We start from the raw sequence: 25,842 nt of genomic DNA, 5'->3' as shown, positions 1-25,842 counted from the left end.
AGTTTGGCTGCAGTCATTTCTAGATTGGATTCTGAATAAAAATCATACTGAGTAGAGGAAAACATCCTAAAGACCTATTGGAGGTGGGTATAACAAAAATGGATTTGGGTTTAGTTGCCACATTTTTGTCACATGCAAAGTCAAAAGCCACTTCTGCTTTGTAGTTTCTAGCCACCAAGCATAATCAGCATTCCTCCTTTTGACTTTACTCAAAAATCTGCTGTAGAGACCTTAGATCTGTACATGGCCTCTACATTAGGATTTCTGATAGGTTTTCTGATCCCGTCTGTGACCTCTACACTGAGAGTGATTTATCTTCCTAACACACAGGAACATTAATATGATGCATTCTTTGGTAGGTTTATAATTTCTGAGCTTATGGACTTGGGCATGTAGGAAAAGTTATTTGTGGCTGTAATAATCAAAACATGTACAGTGGGATATAGAGAATACAGCCTCTGTTCAACGACATCATGTATTACAGCAGAGTCCTACCTAGAAAGGTGTGAATTTAAAAATAGCATCATGCCAGTGTTTTGGGGGTTTTTTTTGATAGTGAATTTTAGTTATGATCTATGCAATAAAGAATGCATGTCTGAAAATAAAGAAAGGTGCCTGTTCATAACAAAATTTAGTTAATGATATTATTTTCCTTTTACCTTTCTAGCCTTCTTGGGAGGGCAGGTAGATATGTAGAGGCAAAGGAAGGCATTGTGATCTGCAGTCAGTCCAGTGAAATTATAATCTTTCAAGCCACTTTGCACACTGCTTTTATAAAAGCACATAAACGTACAGACATAGGAACGTATTTCCTAGATTCAAAGACCAGGGCACAGATAAATTTTGAACAAAATTTATATGAACATAATGATATGAACAAAATGTTTCTTAGCTTATAGAAACCAAAAATATATTTATGACAGACTCACAGAATGGTGTGGGTTGAAAGGGACCTTAAAGACCATCTCGTTCCACCCCCTCTGCAATAAGCAAGGATACCTTTCACTATCCCAGGTTGCTGCAAGCCCCACCCAGTCTGGCCTTGAACACTTCCAGGGACTGGGCAGCCATAGTTTCTCTGAGCAACCTGCTGCAGTACCTCAGCACCCTCACTGTAAAGAATGTCTCCCTCATATCTAATCAAAACCTACCCTCTGTCAGTTCAAAGCCTTACCTTGGTTCTATGACAAGCCCTTGTCAAAAGTGATGTCAGTTTCTGAAAAGAAGACTAATATTTTTTAATATTGCTGTTGTGATTGAGGTTAGATAATCTATGTTTTGCTCATTCTAGTCAGGAGAAAGCTCAATCCCTATTCAGGACCCTTTTCCTAAGGAGCTGGAGCCTTGACATGACTACATCCCAGTCTGCATAGGCACCTTCCAGGTGACGGGTCACTTCTGAACAGGATGGGTAGCCTTGGCGACCGTGGAGCACACGCCAGTTATCAAATGTCAGTACATCTCCTATAAAGAGATTGCACAAAGGTCAGTAGTTGGAATGTTAGAGTTGATTCCTTAAAAAAAACACAGAGGTAGATTCATATCAACAGTTAGTGAGCAATACTAACAGCTGGAGATACACAGCAACTACACAGTAATTTTAGCTTTCTCAACCAGAGAGGCCAGTTCCCTTTTGACACCTCTTTCATTTCTTGTATAATGAGGAGTTAAAAAGCAGGGCGGTAGAGGAGTCCATACTGAGAAAATCAAGCCTTGAGGAGAATGCAAATCCATAGAGGTGAAATAAATAAAAGGTGTGAAAACCACTAGGATACATTTTATTTGACCAGTCTAGTACTAGTTGTACTATACACATACATGCTATCCCTGTTAAGAGAATTTCATGAGAACAAAGCCAAAACTCTGAGAGTTAGGAAATTGCATAACTAATGCTAGAATACCAATTTAATTTTTCTCCCTTGTGTGTCACCATTATGGTAAATCTTGAATTAAATAAACTCACAGTCTTTCTTATCTTCTCCTCATTCCCCCTACCACCATTTGCATTAATCAACAAAATGGATGCCACTAATGTAACGTAAGGCACTTTGTTTTTCCATTAATGTGATATTACACATTATTTTATTGTGCGTTTCCAATGGAGAGAGATTAATTTCCCCACAGATATTTTAGACACAAGTACCATAGTATATGAGGCAGTCAGACACAAAGATGTATTTACTTTTGTAATATCTCTTGAGAGATTCATATATTTATTTTAATGCTGAGGAATGAAAGAACAGAGATTAAGGCCACACATGACATCACACATAGGACTGCCAATCTATGGTGCTATTGATACATCAATTTCCAATATGCCATGTAGCATAAAATGCTGTTTTGTATTTAGTTTAGACATACATTTGACTAATCTATAGGTAGACTATTCCCCCCTGCCACTTTTTTCTTCTTTATAGTGTTACAATGGCAAAAGAAATCTACGAGATGAATGCAAGAAAGCAGTATAAAATAAAATAGATGACTGGAAGACTTGAAGTTCCCCTCAGTACTAGTGCTAGCAGTGTTCAAGTATTTTGACTGTCAGGAAAACATGTGAAAAACTGTTGTGAGGAGAGGAACTTACTGACCTGGTTTCATCTTGAAAGTAAACTTGTGTTCTGTGCTGTTCAATAAATCATTAAATTCCTTTAGAGCTGCATAAAATGGCCTCACTTTTTCAGCTGGTATATCAAACACTGTGTCTCTAGTTGCATTATTATAATTGATCCGAATTGCTTGGCCTCTGGAGTCTGTGCTATAAAACAAAGAAAAGGGAAAAAAAAGGAAAGGAAAAAAGAAAAAGGAATGTCTTCTGTTGTTACTGAAACAGTTTGAGATGATTAAACAATAACTGAATTCTCCTGCTGGAATATCAGTATGTTTCTATAGTAAAATTCAGATTGATATTGGATTGGATTTTGCTAATTAAGACTAACTAGGAAAAGGGATAACCAGGAAAAAGTGTAGACACTTAATTTGCTCAAAGATCTATATTATACACTCTTTATTTGTAAACTTTTTTTATTAAATCATAAACTTTTTTTAAATCAGAAAAGAGTATGAACATTTGCATTTCATCTCCTGATAGTATATCATTCTTAATCTAAATGTTTCAAATAATGACCTCTCCTTGACATCATATATACATGTATATTGGCTGGCATTTGGCTGTTTGCTAACCCGTGCCTGTGCCTAGGAGTTACTCTAATTACCACCACTTCTTGTTTGTGTGTGGCAAAACCAAGTAAGTGGCACAATGCACAGAACAAGTCACACATCTCCCAAAAAAACAGACTAAAGATCCCAACCAGTCAACCAAAAAAACTCCACCCAAACCTAGAACTACAGACCAAGTTAAACCAGTGTTTTCCCACAAGGTGGCAGGAGCAGACCTTCTCCTACCAACACATCATCCACCAGATGACAGGGATTTTCTTTTTAGGTGTTGTTGAAACTACTCACTCTATAATCCTTTGTTTACAGTGCACAGCAAAATCACAGTAATCCACCCCAATATCAGCATAGTCTACAGCAGTAGAGGACAGGATCTGATATGCCTCAGGATTTTGTTTCTTCAGCTTGTTGGATACATGAAATCCATCTACAACTTCACTTTCACCTCCTGCAGCTGTTTGCTTTATACAATGAAGAAATTGAACCTGGAAGGAATTAACAGCTCTTTAAAAAAATAATTGGGTTGCATATTTAACAGCTTATTAGTATCAGTTCTCTCACATTTGTGGTTCTTTTATTCTAGTTGTTTGGTTTTTTTTCCCAGTGACAGACTGAGCGTTCATTTACTGCAGCTTCACAACACTCTGCCACCAGTATCACAAAGGCAGAAAATTAAAATAGTGTGTTCATAAATCCATCCCATTGGGATATCTTCTAATGCTTGCAACCTGTGAGTCAGTGGCAAAGAGGTCTTGCTTCTTTCCTTTGAGTCCCTCTTTTTCTTCCTACTACTTTCCAGTTCTCCAAATCATGTGAGTTGTGTGGATTACACTTTGATATGACAGGAACCGGTGAAAACATCTTTTCTGTGGTTGTCCAGTTTTACAGAAGGGCCCTGATTTTTTGTCTGTTATGAAAGGGCAAACACGTATTTATCTTTTACCAATTCACAGAAAACAGAATATACCATCTTAATCTTAATTCTTTCTCTGTTCCCCTCCTGAGCTGAAGAGATGAGTCCTAAAATGTCACAACCTGACTATAGCATTTAGACACCTAACTTTTGTGAAATAATGAGAACAGTACTCACAGCATATAAAGAACCCAAAAATTTTCTCATATGGCAATATTTTCAATACTTTGTGAATTTAATTTAAAAATTATGGGATATATGGGAGACATGCTGAATTTATATCATACTGTATAAATTGCATGCCATGTGTATATAGATCAGCATATGCAGATTAATATACCGATATTTTTACATTGCTCTTTTAAGACAAATTCAGAGCGACTGATCACCAACCATTTTTCACACTACAAGAACACTCCCCTTTCCCCTTTTGTGGAGTGAAAAAGTCAGTAAACTCAACTTACCCCAGGTGGATGCTGCAGAACAGGGTAATCAGTGTGAAAACAGAGTCTCTCAGTTGTGTATGCTACATTGTTAGCATCTGCTTTGTCTTGCACTTGCCAAGTTGGTCTTTATAATGTAAGGGAAAAGAGATGTTAGAACATCCAGCCCACATGCCAGACAGTACACTTTGAAACTATGAAATCCCAGCACAACAGTCACTTCATCTTTGCACATGAAAATATTGTAACATTATAAGGAAATAAAGATTTAGCAGTGTCCCTCCACCCAACAGAGGCTTATTTCAGCAGTCCTAGATAAAACTTCAGTGTGTCAAGGGACATCTGGCATCAGGGCAGTACCTGGAAGAAGGATGGCTTTCCAGTGGTGGCAAAGGCCAGCTGAAGACACTAACCAAGAGGCTTTTGCCAGTAGAAATCATCCTAGTAATGATGCTTCAGAAACAAGTGAGTAGAAGCTGCCCCATTTCTTTTTATCAACTTTTCACTTTACCTCTGCCACATGGAGCACATTATCAGTGAAATGCAGAACTTGTAAAGGCCATGTAATTTTCCCCAGAAGTTATTTTTAAGGCTTCATAATCTTAGAAAATATAGAGTATCCTTTATAGGGGGATCTTTCCTGTAAGCTGAAAATTTGCTTCTGGAGAAAAATGTCTTGATGAAAGACTTTGAAACTTCTTCCCTTTCTATGACATCCTTTTTGAGAACTAGCTCTGTTTATTTTATTACATAGTTTCTCTCTTGGAATTTGGCACAATTCAGTAAAAAGTTTTCTGACAACTGCAGTGAAAAAAGTAAGTCACACCTATATGACAATGACATGAATGCCTCATGTTGTTGCACAGACAAAATGTGTTTTGAGTGACACACCATGCAGGAGAATTTGAGACCCAGAACTACAGGTTTTGTTTACACAGAGTTCACATGATTGAAGACAATCCTCACCAGATGCATGTTATAGATCCAGATGTTTGTCTGGAAAAGTGTAATTTACCATACAGAGATGATATAATTGCACGCACATAAGTGACCAAAAAGAAATTGTGAAACTCATTTTCCCTTGTGGAATACTATAGACAAAAATATGTTCCAGATGATGTGTGCCTAGTTTTACTTTTTAATAACAGTTTAAAAAGAAAATAGGCTAAAGAACATGCAGATAAAATTATTTATATATAGTATATAAATACTTTTGTTCAAGGAGTGGTATTTAGTATAGAAATTATGCAAAATGCTAAAATTAGATTTCTGCGATTTCCAGAGGGAAAACTCTCTTGAGTATTTGCAAATGTGTTTAACTGCCTAGGAGAAATAGTTTTTATTATTTGGTATGGCACATATTCATCAGTACATTACTTGAGTAACAGCACATATTCATCATCACATGACCTCAGTACTCAAGTATGACAATTTCAACCACACTTCCACAGTTTGACAGCCAAAAAATAGCCCCTTTTTATAATTACTGTAATTAGTGCTGAAGGCAGCTAGATTTGCTCTGTCTTTAATTTGATAAGCTGTGGTGTCAGTTGATGGTTCTAAAACAATTTAAGACATTTTCATCATCTTATTTAGATGAAATATATAAAATTGCTGGAGTCATAACATTTTATAGAATCATCAGAAGCTTTTGTAAAAGCAGTCATTGCTTTTGTATTGTCAGGATTTGTAAGGGAAGCTGCTCCCCAGGAGCTTTCCTTCCACACAGTGAGCTTTGCTGAAAGCCCAAGTTACTGATTTGAAGTCAAAGAGGCTAATGGGGAGCTCAGCATTGAATATGGAAAAATCAACCTCACTTTGTCTAAGTCTCAACTGAGCTGAAGCATCAGCTTGGCCATCTTGGGGGCACAGGTAGTAAGAGTATGTCAGAGGACTCTGGGACCTTAAGGAGAGAAGAGTGGGTTGGAATGGTTTGTGGTTTAATAATTAGGGTCACATTTCAAAGCCCACTGTTCAGGCTGTTTGATGGAGTAGGAAGATTGGTACCAAGCAGGTGTAGCAATTTTTTTTGCATTAGACAGCAACATGAGTTCAGTCTTCATCAGTAGAAAACCAGGCTGTCTGTTACCTCCTTAGTCCTGCCAAAGTGCAGCACTAGGAACTGAAACCACATTTGAATCATTTGGTCTTACACTTCATTAAAAGTCTGTCTTATACATATGAGATTTGGGACATGTGTTCTTCTCATGCTGCTGAGGACCTCCAGATGCACTGATGGATTGGCTGTTTTCATTGCAGTGCTGGAGCCTTCACACCACACCAAGCACTGGACAAGGCTTCCAAACAGAGGAGGAACACAAGGTCTTACAAGGTGAGAAGTTGGAAAAACAAATAGTGGTATGACTGGAGACTTCATTAAGGAAGTTGGGTCTCCATAATGGAAAGAAAAAGGTTAATTTAAAAATGTGGAAACTCTTGGTGTTTTTATATGGCCGATACAGAGAATGTTTCCACTTTTTACAGTAATGACATTTTAGGAAGGTCACACCAAGCAGACATCTAGATAAGAAGAAAGGCTTTTTTCTTTCATGTGTTAGAATTGTATTAATTGCTGTTACATTTCAGTTTAAAATTCAGGGTTCTGTTGAGGTAATGTTTAATTTGGCAAGTTTGCCAACTCCAAGTTTATCCTTTTATTTCTCATATTTTGTAGGCCATGTATTTGGCTCCCAGTAAAACACCAGGGAAATAATAACCCAAAGTTATTATTTTATTACAGTTGTAAAAGCCAGCAACTGGATGCCAGTAAGAACTGAACTTCTGTTTTGAAGATGAAAATTATGGTAAGTACTAGGTACAAACACTTCTTCTTAGTTAGATGGAGGTCACTGATTCAGCTCAGCAAGATGTGAGTTGCCACCAAGGTTTGCCTAGTCATTTAGTAGGTGCTTGCAGAGGTAGAGCTTCAGTTTGCCAGTTCCTGGCATCAAAAGGATAATTTACAAGTGCCTGCTTGTGCTCCTTCAAGCAGAACTCTGCTTGTTGGGATTTGCTATGGCTTTCCAGAGCATACTCTGTTGAAAGTAGGAAAATGGGTACTCAGCCCATCTTCTTGGTGATGTGGGCCACAATACCATCATCTAAGTCTTACCTATAGCCATGACTCAAAATCAGACTAAGAAAAAGTTTCAGAACAGATAACTTCCTCTGTTCAGAACGGGACTGGATTAGGGATTTTGGGTTTTGTTTTATGGCATAGATAAGTAAGTCTGTCTCACTGTTACCCTATATTCAACAACATTTGTTTTCAGGCACTTTTCCTTCTCTCTGCAGTTAGTGTTAATTCTGCTCTTCTCTACATACCCTACCTGTAATAGCAGAGCAATTCTCTTTTACAGTATATAAACTTGATGCCAAATTTTCTAATATATAGAGAAAAAACCATACACCTTGCTTTAACATATAAATCCTCAAAAGAGATATAACAAGCTTAGACAAAGAACATTAGAGGTGATTAAAACACTGGCAAAACAAAGATTTTAAAAAACAAACTCACCCATAAAATGTGAGACGCAGGAACCCAATCCTTTGGCCAAGTCTAATCAATTCTCCCTGCCTTGTAGCAGCTCCTGTCAGTAGAACAATTCCCATTTTCTTTAGGGTGCACAACCACCTGTATGCACTTTCATCATTGTACATGATCTCTTCAAAAGGTATTTTGGAAAGTTGAAGGTCTGAGCCCCAGTACTGATGTTCTGAAAGGGAAGAAATAGAGAAACAAGTTCTTAGCTGTTTTAGCATCAAAACTCTTCAGTTTACTGGCTATTATGCACAAACATACACATACGTTCAAAGATAGTGCACAGTAATGGGTAAATAGGACAAAGATGCTAATTCTTACCTTTTTTGTTTTGCGTAAAGTTAGCATTGCTTCTAGTTTTTTGCAAAACTTGAAACATTACTGGTTTAAGTCAAGCATTATCTTAAATATTGAAGCAGGGCTTTTATTCTTACAGTAAAGACATATTTGTTTTCCCTTGCTATTATATATTTAATCTGAAGCTGCTATTCTTAGAAGAATGTACTATAAAGCATGAAAAGATTTTATCTAGAATAATTGTTTTGTTTATATCACAACTACCTTACTTGGTGTTTTAGCTAATCTTGAGATAACGTGCCCAATCATCAATCACAGAGATCCCACACTAGAAATGAGACCACAAACATTTGTAAAATTATGCAAGTGGCATGACTTATAAAATGCCTGTATCTTTATTTATTCCAACATCTCTTCAATGGACAGGACAAATAAAAACTACAAATTCCAAGGAGCTTTCAGAATTGAGAACTCTGGGTAATTTTACCTGGTGACTGAAGGACATCATATAGTTCAAACAAACGCTGGGACTGCCTCGGATTTTGGCATGGCAAACCTGCCAATCCCTACAGCTGCCCTGTAGAACCACCACCCTCCATCCTCCACCCAAGCAGACCTGCAGACTGGTGACTGTCCTCTGGCCTCACATCCAAACTGTGGAGCTGTGGAGCCAAAGGGAGGAAAAAGCTAAATTCAAAATCTTTCTCATATCACTTAACTTGGACAGAAATATTTTTTCTAGGAATTTAGCCTTTGCCAGACTCTGAAATGTATTTGGGAATAATACTATAACATTGCCTGCTGACTGAAGAGATATTTAACCTCCACAATACTGCTACAAGGTGGAAATTGCAAAGTGTCAAGGAAACTGAACTCTACACTGATACTCCTAAAACAGCTACTAAATCTGGAGACCTTTTTTTCTTTAATGCTTCACCACTTTGCATTTTAAAAACAACAACAAACAAAAATAGTTGCCAAACACCAAGAAAACAAAAAAGCTAGAGAGTAAATACGGTTCAATCCTGCCGTACAAGGCCATAAACTCTTTTCCCCAAACCTTCACTTTTCTTATACAAATTCCCTTCCAGTGACAAGTGTAGCCAGCATCCTTAATGGTTTAGATTTGTCTCTCTTTTTAAAGGTGCAAGCTGGTACACAAATGCATATAAATCCTACCTCAAATTTCAGAGAAGAAAGGCTCCAAGTTTCCAGCCCTTCAGTGACATGCTGATGCAGTCAAGAGGTCGGCCTTTGAGCTACTGCAAGAACAGCCTTTCCCCATTCACATTTGCCAGTGTACTCCATAATGACACCATGGTAAATACACCAGAGGTTGAAACCTTGCATATAGCTCCAAGTGGTAATATGAATGTGACCACACCATTCAATACTAAATATCCCAAAGAAAATGATTAATTTTAGCACAGGATCTCCAGCAGACTTTTTAATCTTTATGCTTTACATATTAGTAATTTTGGGGTTTTTTCAGAGAGCTCTTAGAGCTTAATTTAAATACACTAGTCCAATTTTGATCCTTCTAGTAGCTGCAATAGTTCTGAGATCTAATTTCTGACACTTATGTCTGATATACACATGAACTTTTTAAACACATGATATACACATGAACTGCTTTTAAACAATTTATATTTATATGAAAAACAGTGAAGGAATTCTCCTGACTGGTCCCAGAGAGCATCGTAGTCAGGCGAGCACAACAGCAATAGGTGAGAGACAAGTCATAGGTCTGTGCTAAAAGAAGCGGCATTTACACCTTTGGCTCTGGATGAAAATGCTCTATGTTGTTCAATATTTACAATTTGACAGATTACCAGGTCCATAATTAATTGGAAAAGGGACAGGAAAGCAAAACTCAGAGAATGGAAAAAAGAGCTTGTGGTATGCAGAGAGTTACATTCTTCCATTTAAAAGTGTTTTTTAAAAAGACTGCCTGAAAGTCTTAGAAAACTGTATCCTCCCCATGGCATGTTATTCTTCCACATACCAAACAACAGGAACTTTCTACCCATTTTTATTCACAAAATCTCTTCAGCCTGAAAATCTATCAAGGAGCTGCACTGAACTGCGCAGGTATTGTACTCTTTGGCAGTATTTCCTGGTGGATCCCACTCAAGCGCTTCATTGTTTTATCATGTCATCATAGAACAATTTCTTCCCCCTGCTAAGGCAGTAAATACAGTTTCCATTATACTATAGTAGTAGTATTAGAACATATGCTCTGAAAGCTGAAGGGGTAAGAAAGATAGGAATGAGTCATTAGTGTCTGGACAGCCTTAGGTCTCACTTGCACAGCACAGCTGCAGTTGCCAAATTAAAAATCTTTCTGTTTGCAAATCACAGAATCAGCTAGATTGGTAAAGACCTTTGTGATCATCTAGTCTACCCCATGACCTGGCACCACCTTGTCAACTAAACCATGGCACTGAGTGCCACCTCCAGCCTTTCTTAAACATCTCCAGCACAGTGACTCCACCACCCCCCTGGGCCACCCGTCCCAATGCCTAGTCTCCCTTTCTGGGAAGAAATTCTTCCTGAGGTCCAGCCTGAACCTTCCTGGCGCATCTTTAGTCTGTGTGCTCTTGTTCTGTCACTGGTTGTCTGGGAGCAGAGCCCAACCCTCACTGGGCCACAGCCTCCTTTCAGGGAGCTGTGGAGAGTGATGAGCTCACCCCTGAGCCCCTTCTCTCCAGGCTACACATCTGAGCTGCTCTGCAGAGGACTTGTGTTCCAAGCCCCTCTACAGCCTTGCTGCCCTTCTCTGGACATGCTCCAACATCTCAATGTCCTTCCTGAAATGAGGGCCCAGAACTGGACACAGCACTCAAGGTGCTGCCCAACCAGTGTTGAACACAGGGGAGCAATGACCTCCCTGCTCCTGCTGGCCACACTATTCACAATCCAGGCCAGGAGCCATTGGCCTTGGCCGCCTGGCTACACTGCTGGCTCACATTCAGTCTGCCACCAGTCAGCACCCCCAGGTCCCTTTCTGCCTGGCTGTTGTCCTGTCACTCTGTCCCCAGCCTGTAGTGCTGCAGGGGTTGTTGTGGTGAACAGCCTGGCAACTGGTTTTGATGAACCTCACCTTGCTGGATTCACCCCATCTATCCTGCCCAGGTTCCTCTGCAAATGTAACTGAACAACTCATACAGGATAAAAACAAGTCTTACAGAATTATTTTGTATCTTTAAGGATAATTTATATTATGACTACTAAAACCCCAGATCTATGTGCTTTTCAAAATGGGAAGAATGAACTCTTTTGAAAGAATTAATGCCTCTTTCAATAATTTCAGAACAATAATTTGGAGGGAAAAAGAAAGGAAAAAAAATCCCATTTCTTGATCATACCAGCTTAGTCCTAACTACATTAGAGTTTGCATAAAATGTGAAGATGCCCTTTGTTCAGTACCTGCAGATGGTGTGTATGCATCAACACTTGGAAGTATCCAGCATTTACTACACAACTTGGGACAATGCTGATCAGATCTGCTGGAGTAATAAAAGAAAGTCTAGACACCACTAGAGTAAATTACTTCATCTAAAATTATTTTGCCTACAGCATGTATTTTCATGTTTGTTGAAAGCCAAGTGTATTTTTGCATTATTGTAAGTTATGTATATGGCAGCCTAACTCGTCATTAAGTCCTTATTAGTTATTACTGCAGGATAAATTCAAATGACCAAACTTTTAAAGTAAAAAACTACTTTTAACTTCATCCTTCTAAAATTATCAACTTTCAAGATCTAGCAGAGAAACTGAAAACAGCATTGATACTGCTAGCACCCTGATTCAAACTTTTACGGAGCTGGAGGTAAACATTCAGTATCATATTATCACATTTTAAAGAATTATCATCATTTGAAACCTTTAAACTGCTGTTTAAACATTAACCTAACCTAAGGTTAAAAATATTAGGTACCACTACAGATTAGCTCTGCAGAATCTTCTCTTTCACCCAACAGGAAAATATGATTGTGATGTTATCTAATTTCCAAACCCCCCCAGCCCCATCCTATTGTTGGAATGCCAGCATGTTGGAAAATGAGCCTCAGCAAACACAATGGAGTTAGATACTGGATACTGGCTTACTCAGTGTCTCTCACAAGCACCCTCTACTACCCCCAGCATCTGAATTACAGACATGGTAAATCATTCCTGTGACATCTGCTGCGTAGAACTCCAGTAAACAGAAAGAAAAAAGGGTATCTTTGACACACCACAGCTGTAGAAGTAGAATATATCTCCTTGGCTGTTCTTTTGGGAGCATCTTGTAAGCTGGGCTGAAATGAGCTTTGATATACACAAATAACAGATTTTGATTTTGCATATTGCATGGATAGGATCTGGCAATGTTTTAAAAGAGAAATCTTGACATACTGCCATAGAGCTATTTATAGTCACTTCATCATGCACTGAAAATCTGACCTACTCTTCTTTTTGGGCTTGACACAATGTCTGACATTTACGTTTTTTGAATCAGAAACTATGATGGAAAAACATTTTTTAAAAAAGCAGCACTAAAAGCAAATAACCCCTTGCAAAAGAAAAAAAAACCCAGCCACAGCTGTGAATGTCAGCCATGAAGGTTAACCTTTAACTACAGCAGTCTGGCAAGCTTGCATTTCTCTTTGTTGAAGCAGCATGCTGGGCTGGCATTTCATAGCATTGTCTGTAACCTTATACAGCTGGGCTATGGTTAGCTGCTTAAGGGCATGTAATTTGCAGTGTGCATCACCACAAGGAAGTGTGTTCTAAACTTACCAAAATATACAATGAAAAACAGATCTTCAATGGCCAGCAAGGAAACTCACAGCCTTTTTTTTGCACCTGAAACCTGGGGAAAACTGCAAGAAGGTGGCAATCATAATGAGCCAGGGAGCTCATTATTATCATTGTCTGAGGGCATGAGGAAAAGATGAATGACACCACTAAAAAAAAGCCAGTTAATTGGTGTAACATTCATACACAATTTCTTCAGACCAACCATGTGAAACAGAATTTGAAAAAGCATTGCCCAAAGAATGAAACAGATCTTTGGTGTATATTTTTGCCTGGATGGCTCCGATGGAGAAGAGCAGTGGCAGAACAGAGAACTGGCTTCCAAAACATGCACTGTATTTAGACGCCAAAGGTAACCACTGTGCAAATGCATGCATGTGAAGGCAAATCACAGCCAGTTAAGACTTCATAATAGGTTAAAAAGGTAGCATTACATCTGAAATATTGAAATCTCAGTAATTAATACCTTTGCCAATGAACACAACCTGAGATCTAGATTATTTTGCCTGTGTATTAATTAAAGAAATTTACATTGATCCCTTTGAAGATTACAAAACATCCTGCTAGCTTTTATAAGATATTCATTTTCACAAATAAAAGTTCTTGCCATCTGAAAAATCAAGTCTAGGTTCCCTGAATGAGGTCTGTATCTTCACCGTATTCACTCTGGAAGCATGCCAAACTCTTCAAAATAAACCGTTGTAAACACAACCATTTATTTTTGCCAAAAGTAAAGTAGATAGAAACTTTTATATTGCCAGGGGAAAATAGATCCATTCTGAACCATGAAGAGTTTATTACAGCATCCACTGAAACGAGTGGAGATATTTCTTATCTTTTAAACCAGTAGTGTCCTATTTTAACAGATACTGTCTTAACACTGAACACAGATGCACAGCTTTCTGCAAGAGCAGATCTCACAGGAACACTGTCAGGAGCAATCACAGGCATCCTCCAAGCTTTCACACCTCCATGCTCGTCTGAAATGCTGTCAAAGTAATGATGAAATGCATCATGCCAAACCTCGTGGGTTTATAATTATCCACTTTAAAGGGAAAGCGATTTGTACAGGGTAAATGTTACAAAGACAGCTGTACAAAATACTTTGCGATTAAAAGACAGTCTACCACTAAAACATGCACGGGAAGCAAAGCAAACACAACCTGAACTTCAGCACTACACACTGCCAGGCTACACAGTTACTTTTTAACAAGAAGGCCATGAAAAAGGGGAAAAAATATTTCAGTTGTAACTCCCTTGCAATTCCAAATAATCTTTCTTTTTAGAAAAATTTAGAAAAAATTTAAATAGTTTAAACAGCACTCACACACTTGCATAGTCACAGACCACTGGTGGTCCATGGCTCATTTATGAGACCTACTAACACTTTCTGGAAAGAGAAGGCTTTTAGGAAAGTAAGTGCAGCCCAAGTAGTTGTACTTCTCCCAGGTATAGAAAGTAGAAGAGGGAAAAGATAACCACGGGTCCCTGTCACACATGCATAGCCTGGCACTAGGCACCAAGGGCTGTTGCCACAGCTTCAGCTGGGTAGACCTGGTCCTCACACAGGCACCTCAACCAGGACTGTCAGTGTCAAACCCCTTGCATTTGTTTCAAGCATAGCAGACATGGATTTAATTCCTACCTGGCAAAAATAAATCTGCTCGCATTACAGCTCTGGCTTCTTCAGAAAAGCATCGTTTTTTCAACCACTCAGCTTCATATTCACTTGTGTGCTCATCAGGCCATGTAATAGAGATCTGTCGATACAAAGGAAAAGGTGAGTTTACGAAAAAAATATTTGAAAAACATAATCTAGAACAACAAAATCCCTTAGAAACAGCAGAAGTTGTAATACTTAGATCAATAATGTCAGAGTTAAACTTTCCCTGAAGCATGATAGCAAGTAATGAAAACCCAACTGAAACATCATTCACATTCTGACACTTTTATAAATGTTCATTTTCATTTCAACCCATGACCTAATTTGCTGGCTTGTGTGGACTGTTTCCACAGTGGGAGCTGCACTTAACAGAAAGAAGGGAATTGTAAAAACTGGCACGTATCACTGGGGAGAGCACTTCACCCCAGCTCAGAAGAGCGAAAATTTCTCGCAAAACACTGACAGGTCATGAGAAAAGAAAAAGAACAAGACAGACAAGGACCTTTTGCTATGAGAGAAATCCATCTCCTACTTTTGAAGTCTTCCTTCTATCAAATAAATTTTTTAAAAAGTGTTGGGTTTTTCAATTCCTGAAAAAAACCATGGATAGAAAGCATATGGCTTTGCTTGTCATGAACTGAAAGAGTTCAGTCCAGCACAGACCCCCAGCTGAATTTTCAAGGTGGATGAATAGGTATCACTTCCCAATTCACACAACTCTGCTCATTCACATGATGGTAAAACATTATCAGTATCATTTTAGTATTAATGCTGTGCTTTTATCAGTTTCTGAATATAAGTGGAAGCAGACAATTCCTAATTTGCCTGATCAAATAATGAATTTACATGGCATTAATTTTGTCTACAAGCTTAGGAGCCCAGAATTCCTCACCAGAGACCCTTATCCTGTGGCTGAGATACTCACACATGAGTCAACCTCTGCAAACTGCCCCTGCAACGAGGCTGCCCCATCTGGGGCAGGGCTGACTGCTGCATATTCAATATGTTTAAAACATCTTTAAGTATAAAACCAAGAAAATTAGTTTCCCAAAGGAGCCACGAACTGTTTTAAATAAAACATAAAAAAATCTAAATAATATACTAGGATTTCATATATCAAGAAACGTTGACATTCATAAGGAGGGCAGCTCCTATCCTCTCTTGCTTGAAAACCTTCCATTTTGCAGGAAGAAATGTTAATGTAGATAAGTAGACAGGGATACAGACATTAGTCCAATTCTGATTATTGGAATTAACTTTGGTTTGAGTGTTCACTCAAGATGAAGGTTATTTTGCATTGAAAGTTTGCTAATAAAGCTGATATTTTTGTTATAGATTAAAGTCATCACCGTCTTACCATTCGTTTTTCATATTTTCAAGCCATTTACTTAAAGAATAAAGAGAGGAAAAATTGTAAGTGTGATTAAATGTGCAAGAAATGTCTGTATTTTCAACAACTAGTGATGAAGAAGCATATGGCAGAATTTTGAAAAGCATTATTTTATGATAAAAGCTGAAGCTTGGGTTTATTTGGCCTCTGCATAACATCCATGCAGTGAAGTTTCACATGAAGGTGGAAAGATCTGAATTCCCCAAAATGCGATTCTTCCTGAAAGCTTTGCAAATACCTGGTAAGGTTTGCAAACAAGCAAACTGTCATTAGAGTGCAGCTTGCAATTGTCTCGAATTTAGATTAATAAGCATCGTTAGACAACTTTCACGAGACGGTGAATGACGGTTTGCTTCAAATACCTTTTTGCTATCTGCCAGAGCAACCTGCTTCGCCACGATGTCGACATCCAGGTCCTCGAGGCGCAGCCTGCGAGCCCCGGCGGAGGGCAGGAAGCAGAGCGGGCACGGACAGCTGTCCCGCAGCCACACGCACGGGTAGCGGCTCTCGCTCCCGTCCTCCCACTGCACGCACACGGAGCGGCCCCCGCCCACAGCCCGCACCCTCCGCACGGCCGGGCTCATGCTGAGACACCGAGACACCGGGACACCGAGACACCGGGACACCGCTCCGCAGCGCCGCGGGGCCGCCTCCTCCGCCTTCTGGACTCTGTAGCCAAAACGTCACAGGGAGACGTCAGAGGGAAGTTCGTCATGGAGCTCTTGAAACCATTTGCCATTTGTTTTTCAGAGTTTCAAGCCATTTACTTAAAGAATAAAGAGAGGAAAAAGTGTAAGTGCGATTAAATGCGTGAGAAATATCTGTATTTTCTATAACTGATGATGAAGAAGCATATGGCAGAGTTATAAAAAGCATTATTATATTATATATTGGGTTCTACCTTTTGGGTTCTATAGCAAAAACATCAGAGGGAACTCCGTCACGGAGCTCCTGAAGCACCACCAAGAGCAGCTTAGTACTGAAGAAGCAAGAATAGCACAAGGACAGTTTTACAATGATTCTCCCTTCCCTTCCAACTACCTAGACTTCAGAAACATTCATGACACTGTGAAAAACGCGATTTAAAAAAAAAAAGTTTTTAAAAAAACGTGGTTTTAAAAAACCATTTTTAAAATGTTAAAAGTTTAATAACAATAAAATTATTATAAAAATAGCAATAGAATTAGAGTTATAAAAATTTGGACAATTTGGATTGGGACAATACGAGACAATAGAAACAAAGAGTTACGGACATCCGGATACCTTTTTCTGGGCAAAATAAGCCTGAAAAAGACCCACATTAACAGAGGATTAACCCTTAAAAACAATAATCTGTTGCATATTCATACACCTCATCCATGATGCATAAATTCCATTCAAACAAAGGATTCTCTCTGGTCAGTGTCAACTTTTTCCTCCTAATCCTAACAGCATCTTCAGGGCTGAGCAAGGCAGGAAGAAGTTCGTTTATTCTGACAATGGAGCAATAAATTCTCTTTCTCTGAAAGATTCAGGTGTCCTGTGGCTGCTATCTCAGTGCGAGTCCTCTCTTTAAAGAAAGTATCCTACATAACATAGTTTCTATCATAACATTTTGTTATAACCTAAAACTATATTTAACACACTACTTAAGAAAATCAATACAGCATAACTTTCTAACATAACACATAAAATACTCATTTTAATATTCGTGAAAAGCCAATCATAAAATACGCATTTTTCACAATATGTTGCTGACAGAGGGTATAGTCAGACACATCTATTCAAAAATCCCTTCAATTTGATCTGTCATCTTGGCTGTCTTTCGTTGCCACGTCCTCTGACCAGAGATGATGCAACAGCCCTGAAACCTCCTCTCCCCTTGGTTGGGGTAAGGGCAAACCTGGCCCCAGCCAGGTGAGTCTGTGGGTTCCCCCACCCTGGACACAGCCAGAGCACATTTTCAGGACAGATGCTGGATCTGGCTTTCTTGTGGATACTTTCTTCTTCCCCAGCCTTGTTTACTTCTCCCTAACCCAGAGGTAACTGGACAATACTGTCACTGTTATCTCTTGTTCCCTTAGGCAGCTGAACTCCCAGTCCAAAGTTCCAGTCAGGAGGCACATTCAGGAAGGGGTGGGCTTTGGTGGTCACAGATTCATTGTGCAGTTTTGCCATAAAGGGTAACAATTCCTTCATAACAATGTTTGAGCCCTTAGCCATAACGTTTCAGTCTCTCACAGAAAGACACCTCAAAACCAATTCCACAAATCAAAAGCCAGAGTTACTACTAACCATATTCAAAAACCTAAAGTATGAAAGTACATACACCAGAACCCCTGTTGTAAATACTATGGAATAGAAAACATGGAATCCACCTCCCTGCAAGGAAAAGCTTTGTAAATGTGACTTTAGCAACAGGGTTCTGTGAGAGCTCCTCTCTCCTTTCACAGCCAGATCACTTTCTATGGATATACTCTTTTATTTAAAGCCAGCTGCATACTGTACTGCAGAACGATGGTGTACAGATCCTAGAATTAGAAAAGCTCTGGTCTAATATTTTTGCTTATTCAGAAAAATTCAGGGGATTCCCCCTGAATCATTACATACATATTTTAATGACTTTATCAATGTCAAACATTGCATATTTATTAAGTATCTTCTCATTTTGTTCTTAAGCTCACAGGGCAACATATTGATGCTACCAGGACCAAAGTCTTGCCAGCTGTCTTTGTGCACAAAAAAAATGTCCTGGGCTTCAGTATTTTGATTCACAAAGACCTGCTGGAGTTATCAGATGGTTTTTCCTTTGCTGCAGTTTAGAACTAGGCTACACATGACCAGAATGTAAGGATCCTGCGTAGCCTAGTACTAAACTGCAGTTTAGAACTAGGCTACACAGGACCCTTGGGTCTTCACAATCCCAGCAGCAGACTGATTCTCAACTCTCAGCCCAGCAGCGGTGCCGAGAAAAAAGAGACTACAGCACTGTGCGGCCGGTTCCACAGAGTGGAAGCCTTTATTAGAGCAGGGCCTCTGTGAAGGGAGCCAAGGACAGCAGCTCGAGATTCACAGGAAAAACAGGGGTTTATATAGGGAACTGGAAAGGTGGGGAGAAACTAGTAACAAATGGGATACATGTAACTTGGAAGAGTGACAAGGGAAAAACCAATGGGGTACAACAATTAACACAGAACTGCAAAGGATCATGGGTGGGAGAGGTTCCTCACCCTAACTGAGGTGTGCCTCGTTCAAGGCTTGGCTCTCCAGGGGAGAGCAACCACTTTTGCTGGCTGATTCCTTGGCCCCACAATAGGCAGGAAGAGACTAAACATCTTCAAACCCCCACTGCCACACCGTACCTTTTCAGAAGGCTGCAGATGTCTGCCCATCTTATTCTTTAATCCAGGCTTTTATACTCTTCATCTTACATGCATTGCACCTGTGTGCCCTCTGCTCCCTGTGTGGTTGGGCAGCACACCTGAGCACTCCATGGCTCATTGCTGTCAGCGCTGTTCACCCGTCCGGCACAGCTGGAGCCACTGGGAATCAGCCACAGCCCCACTCCCGGTCACCACAAACTCTGTGCCCACGTGACAGTGTCTGCAGAAAAACACTTGTCTGATGCTGTTACCTCATAAGCCAACAGCAAATATGCCCCGTGAAGGCACAGAGCCCCATGTACCCACCTTCATTCATGGCTGCACAGCGCTGCAGCGGAGACACTGCCTGAAAACCACTTCAGCCTCCTGCGAGGGACAGGGAGTGGTGGTGGTGTGTGGAAAGAACAAAAGAACCTGGGCTTTTAAATACCAGATGTAATTTACATCTGGTAGATTAGATGAAGATGGGCTCTTGTTCATTCAGTCTTTTTTTCTAGGGTTATTCTTCTTAAATTAGAGAGTATGTGAAATATTATTTAAAGTAACAAATTTAGTAGCATCCTAATTTACATGCAGATCCATTTATAAATTATGAATTAGCTTGTATTTTGTTGTACATCTGTTTGAATCCTGAGTAAAACGTGGATTACTTTAATACAAATCTCAGAAAAATTACATTAAATTAGAAACAAAATAATATTAATTACGAAAGGACAAAGCCTGCTATTAAGAAAAATTAACTGCTCTTCATTAACAAAAAAACTGTCCACACAGAAAGTGTAAAGGAAATAATTCTTAATCATTACCCCAAAAAAGGCATTAAAAGGTCTTAGATAAATCCAGCTGATAAATTAAAACTATAAGTCTACTGAATTGATTTTCGTGGATTAAAACTTAACACAAAACTAAGAATCATAGTCATAGTATTTTGGAGAAGAGATAACAAGTAGACAGAAAAAAAAAACCATCTTGCAGTTTGGAGTATATCCACATTTTTATGGTAAATAATAGTATTTACACTATATTCCAAATATATAATACCAAATGATTAATATTAGTAATAGTAAATTTCTATTATAACACTAAAACTTCTCTATGGTTTCCCTGTCACAGGGAAAAAATTGCAGAGTGGAAAATGTATGGAAAATATGATGCAAGTATATATCTTTTTTGGTCATCACGCTCTACACAATATTCACATTATGCACTTCACTGGATAATGAATCTCTTCCCTAAGCCAACCTTCCCCAATGACTTTCCTCCCTGACCCTCCAAGAGAGTTTAGACACAAACAATGACTACTAAATAGTTTCTAAGCACCTACAAGGAGTGTCTGCAGTCTAAGTAAGGTTGTCATCTGAGAAAACACAATACTCTTGGCATTGTCTTTTCTTATGAAAGAATGTTAATGGCATGCTGGAGACTGCCAGCAGTACCTCCCCAAGGTAAGGTAGTTTTCAAGGAGGAATGGCTCTGTCCAAGACACATCATTAAAAATGTAATGGTTATGGAGACCATATGTTTTCCTTGTTACAGACGTAGTCATTAAATTCTGCCTTTTCCAGTGATAAATTGATCTTGTAGGCAGGATGACAACTCAATGAAGAAAATAAAACAGGCAGTTTTAGTCTTTTTTTTTTTACACATATGTTCTAATAACAGCTTTTTAAAGAAGCATGTAGCACAGTCAGGTGGTTTTTTTGCCAGTTTCACATATTATAGGAATGAAATGCAGACCCACAAATTGAACAATATTTTGTTAATGGCTCACCAAAAAAAATCAAGGTAATAAAAAAACAATTTCCCCAATGAACTGCAAGTAAAAATACATTTTAAAAGACAGAGAAATTACAGACTTTAAATCCACAGGCTTACTTCAGGAATAGTGGCTGTGAAATGCACTTCACTCACAACACTTCAGTGTTAGCTGAAAATTTCTTTAATAGTCACAAAATTGATATTCAAGAAGCATGAGCAAGAAACTGGTAAAGCAACATGAAGACCATCTAAACAAACAGCCACACCAACAGTAATAGACACATCCAATAAAATTTCTCCACAAAATACACATTTCCTAGACAAGATTATGACCAGAGCTCTGTAGCTCACAAGGTTGTTTCTAGTGACTAAGCCAGGCAAATTTTTTGCTTACAAGGTTTACATCTTGCCAATCTGCATCTGAGTACATGACAACATATAGGAGCAACAATTTAGCTTCCGACAATTCATACACCCCAGCTTGGCACACATAAGGTTTTTTAAAGGCTCACCAAGATTTTGAAAGCTTCCCTTGACTTCTCTTTGTGATGATGGTCCTGGGTAGGTCAAACCTACCAGGATTGAAGATTTCAATCACAGTTTTGAAATCCAGTTTGCACACTCCCCTCTGAATCCCCACCCATTCAGTTGCCATAAGGCAAGCACACTTATCTTTCTCGAGCTTTTGTTAAAGGTTTTGTGCATGCTCTGAGCTTCTCCTGTTCTGTGTGTATCAGTGGATTGTGAGAATGTCCCCATGAGAGTACTGCCTTCAAAAGTGAGCTACCTGGAGAGAAGTGCAGGTGAGCCCCTTGGTGCCTTGCTTTGATCATAGAACACTTTGAGTTGGAAGGGACCTTAGAGATCATCTCATTCCAATCCATCTGCCACAGGCACAAAGACACCCTCCACCAGACCAGGCTGCTCAGAGCTCCACCTAGCCTGGCCTTGAGAACTTTCAAGGACGGAGCATCCACACCTTCTCTGGGCAGCCTGTTCCCCTTGATGAAAAACTTAAGTATTAAGTGAGCTCTCTATGACTGTTCCAGCTGCAGCACTTTTTTTTTTTTCAGAAAATAGTCATTTGCTCTTCAGCACCATCAACTCTTTAATAAATTCAGAAATAATACATGTTTTGAAAATCATCAGAAAACTACAAAAAAGCCCCGTCACCTCAATTTTAGCTCGAACTTCCGCATTCTGAAAAAGAATCTAGTACCAATATATTTTAACATAACAGAAGAACATAATAGGGATTACTGCTGCTAGAATCATCCTTTTAAAGCTCTCTGCTTAAAAGTAATTACCAAATTTTCAATGTTAAAAAGGGCCTTTACTATTTGAAATAGGCTGTATGAAGATCCAGATCCAGGAGATCTTAATACCTCCCAAACAAATAAGTTTTATCAGATAAAAAGCAAAAGCAAGACATTTATAAGATTGCAAAGAGTATTGCAATATAGTTTTCATAGTTTTTAAAGAAAAAAAATTGAATTTAAAACTTTAAACTGCTGAATATCACTAAGCACTCAGTTCTTACAGACAGCTCAATAAAAACCATTTAATGTATCAGCTCTGACTCAAAAAAATGATGTATTTAATGTATACATTTGCTTAAGTCAGCCAAAATTATGTAAATCAAACTCTAGTAGATTTAAATTTTGTATAAGATTTTTGTATTGGCTTCATCAAGTTCACATAAGATTGACCATTTGTATTAAATATGTGAACTTACACATAGACCAGATTCAGATATCTTCATTTTCTCCTAGAAAGGACCATTTAAAGCCTTCCAAAATCAATGCTACTGAAACAAAATCAGAATTCTGCCATATTTAAAATAGAAAAATGTTTCTATTTTACTGAAACATAAAAAAATGTCAAGATTTCATATATGATATGAAACATTAGCATGGACTGTAAAGTCCCACAGTCTTGTTTCATTAGATGACAATTTACAGGGCATTGGGTGGAATGAGTTATTCTGTAAATACCCACACATCTCCGTCTTTGAAAAGTAAGCATTCTGCAAACATTTACTCTTTTGGTATGCTGCATACATTGGAATAGTTTCAGCTTGACCAAACATTTGCTACTGCAAACAGCATAGTCAAGCTGCTTAAAGGATATTCAAGAAACTGTGTTTTATGCTACTACTGTTTTTTATTAGGATTTGAATATTGTTCTCATATGCCTAAAAAATAGCACTGCCATGCCATTTTTGTTTATTTACTGATGTTGTAACAAACAGTTTGATATTATAACAAACACTGATGTTTATTTACTTCATGTTATAACAAATGACTCAAAGTGGGTAAAACACAGACTTAAACTTCCTTTAAGAAGCCTCTGGGCACAAATGGAACTGCATGACATCTTCAGGGGAGACTGGTCTCAGGCACTTCCGGAGCTTGGTCCAGCCCAGAAATGCTATTATGTTTTGCTAAGATAGTGAGCAGACAAGACTCAGTGACTCGGCTCACTCTTCTGTTGTGCCATCCGTCTCTAGTGGCAAGGAAATAATCACAAATAAATTAATTTTTAAGAGCTAGAACTTGTCATATAGTTTCTAACTTGAGAGCAGAAAAATAACATTGAGTGGTTCCACCAGAGTCAACCAATAAAACATTTCCTTTTTTTTTTTCCCCAGCAAATCTTTAAAGATACTGAGGACTTAAAAATGCAAAATGACATGTAAACTATCTTGCCAGTAGGCTACATTTCACTGCCTTCAGCAAAATGAGCTGTCTGATTCTGTAAGCACCTACCTTCATGAGACTTTCCTGGTGTCTTCAGCACTCTAGTCCAAGCTGACTTATGTTGAGCCACTGCACTGTTGAGTAACTTACCCACTGAATGGTTTGCAGACTGAAGTATAACTAAATGGGAGCAGAGTTAACAGGAACAGACCTCAGAAGTACATCAGCTTCTCTTCCACGTGTGCTTAAAAACTCAAAGAAGTCTGCCCCACAAGGCCTTTTGTATTGTTGCTTTTAATGAAACTTGATTACCTCATGAGTCTGTAAAATTTTTATTTGTTTTTACTAAAAAGCTGGTTATTTCACTTGGCAGGGGCTACAAACTTTCAATGTTTTGCTGAAAAGACACATTCCAATAGAATGTTTTAGAATCAAGAGCGTCTCAGAAACTAATAACAAAAATGTACTTTAACACTGTTTTCAAATATTTATTACAACAACCTATAAACTCTTTTCATCCCAACAGGTATTCTGCCTGCAGTATCTGTAACCTAATAGCCACATTACCCAAAATTGTCAGTTAAACAGTAACGAGTCTGAAAACCCCACCCTCCTTCCCACCAGGTACTTTTACTATTGTCTAGGACCACGAAGTTATATTAATAACTTAGCTAGCAAAAGTACAAAGGCACCAACAAGAAAAGTCAATGTGCTTGTACAGACAAAACCTTTTTGTCTGCTTTAGAAACACGCTTCTGGCTCTCAAATCTGAGATCCAAAACTCTAACCAGTGCTAGGGCTCATTCTTTTTGCTATAAAAATCTCTACCAGCATTCTCAAGATCTGACATAGGCCTTTTTGGCTGCTTCTTAGGGTTATGATAGCTTAGAGTCACAGATAAGCAAGCCTGGAAGTACAAATCCTGCCAGAATAGTTCCCATCCTTCCAAACACAAATGAAAATCACAGCTTTATGTAGTGGAACAACATTTAAAGAGCATATAATACATATCATTAGAAAGGAAGTTAACAGAGGGCCAGAGGTGTCACCCTGAAGGACTAACAACAAAAGCAATTTAAGTATTTGCTACACAGGAGTCTGGAAGGAGCTGGCCAGCACCTCACTTCATCTACACTTAGGGCAGGTGAGCCACAGCAGAGCAGGTGATACAAAAAACAAACAACAGGGAATCAGACACGAGAAAGCTTACTTCACTTTGCAACCAAAGGTGAATGATATAACAGAGGGTAGCTTTTTGAATATGGGATATTAACTTAAACATACCTCGGATATTAACTTAAACATACCTCGAACCTCCTGGTTTATACAATTGTGCTATTTGTTTGGAAGGTAAAATAAATAAGGTTTTTTTCATGAAGAAGAATGTATTTTTGGTTACTATCCCTGGAAGCGTTCGATAACGAGCAAATGTGGCACTTATGGTTTAGTAGGCGTGGTGGTATTCAGTCAAAGGTTGGACTTGATAATCTCGGAGGTCTTTTCCGAGCTTCATAATTCTAGGGTTTGTCCAAGGAGGTGCTCCTTCCAGGCGGGCGCCAGGGCCGTGCCTTGCGGGGGACGGGCGGTCGGGATGGCGGTGTCCCCAGCAGCCGGCGGGCTCAGGCGCGGAGATAGTCGTTCTTGAGGCGGCTGAGGCGTGCGCCGTGGCTGCGCACCGTCAGCGCCAGCAGGTCGTACTTGTCGCGCAGCCCGCTGGAGACGTGGCGGGTCTCGCGGAGCAGGGCGCGGGCGTGCAGCAGCAGCCCCAGGAAGCTGTCGCCCAGGCGGGATTCCTCCCGGCC

At 39.0% G+C, this 25,842-nt stretch overlaps 1 protein-coding gene across 1 annotated transcript; it reads right to left on the bottom strand.

Annotated features, from left to right (window-relative positions):
- Nucleotides 1-8: 8 nt before the first annotated feature.
- Nucleotides 9-16,970, bottom strand: BBOX1 (gamma-butyrobetaine hydroxylase 1). The gene is made up of 7 exons (XM_005426942.2): nucleotides 16,584-16,970; nucleotides 14,814-14,928; nucleotides 8,048-8,246; nucleotides 4,552-4,657; nucleotides 3,463-3,659; nucleotides 2,589-2,755; nucleotides 9-1,464 (listed from the first exon to the last, which is right to left on the bottom strand). The coding sequence occupies exons 1-7, from the start codon at nucleotides 16,803-16,805 to the stop codon at nucleotides 1,304-1,306; spliced, it is 1,167 nt and encodes a 388-aa protein (XP_005426999.1). The 5' UTR covers nucleotides 16,806-16,970; the 3' UTR covers nucleotides 9-1,303.
- Nucleotides 16,971-25,842: the final 8,872 nt, after the last annotated feature.

This window comes from Geospiza fortis, unplaced genomic scaffold (assembly GCF_000277835.1).
Source record: "Geospiza fortis unplaced genomic scaffold, GeoFor_1.0 scaffold113, whole genome shotgun sequence".
Classification (NCBI taxonomy): domain Eukaryota; kingdom Metazoa; phylum Chordata; class Aves; order Passeriformes; family Thraupidae; genus Geospiza; species Geospiza fortis.
Note: the sequence above shows the minus strand (reverse complement) of the source record. Positions and strands in the feature narration are given on the sequence as shown.

Coding starts and splice junctions, on each gene's coding strand:
- BBOX1 (XM_005426942.2), bottom strand. CDS start 16,805: ATGAGCCCGGCCGTGCGGAGGGTGCGGGCTGTGGGCGGGGGCCGCTCC. Junction 14,929..16,583: donor CTCTGGCAGATAGCAAAAAG/GTATTTGAAGCA, acceptor TTGTATCGACAG/ATCTCTATTACATGGCCTGA. Junction 8,247..14,813: donor AGCAGATTTATTTTTGCCAG/GTAGGAATTAAA, acceptor CTTCCCTTTCAG/AACATCAGTACTGGGGCTCA.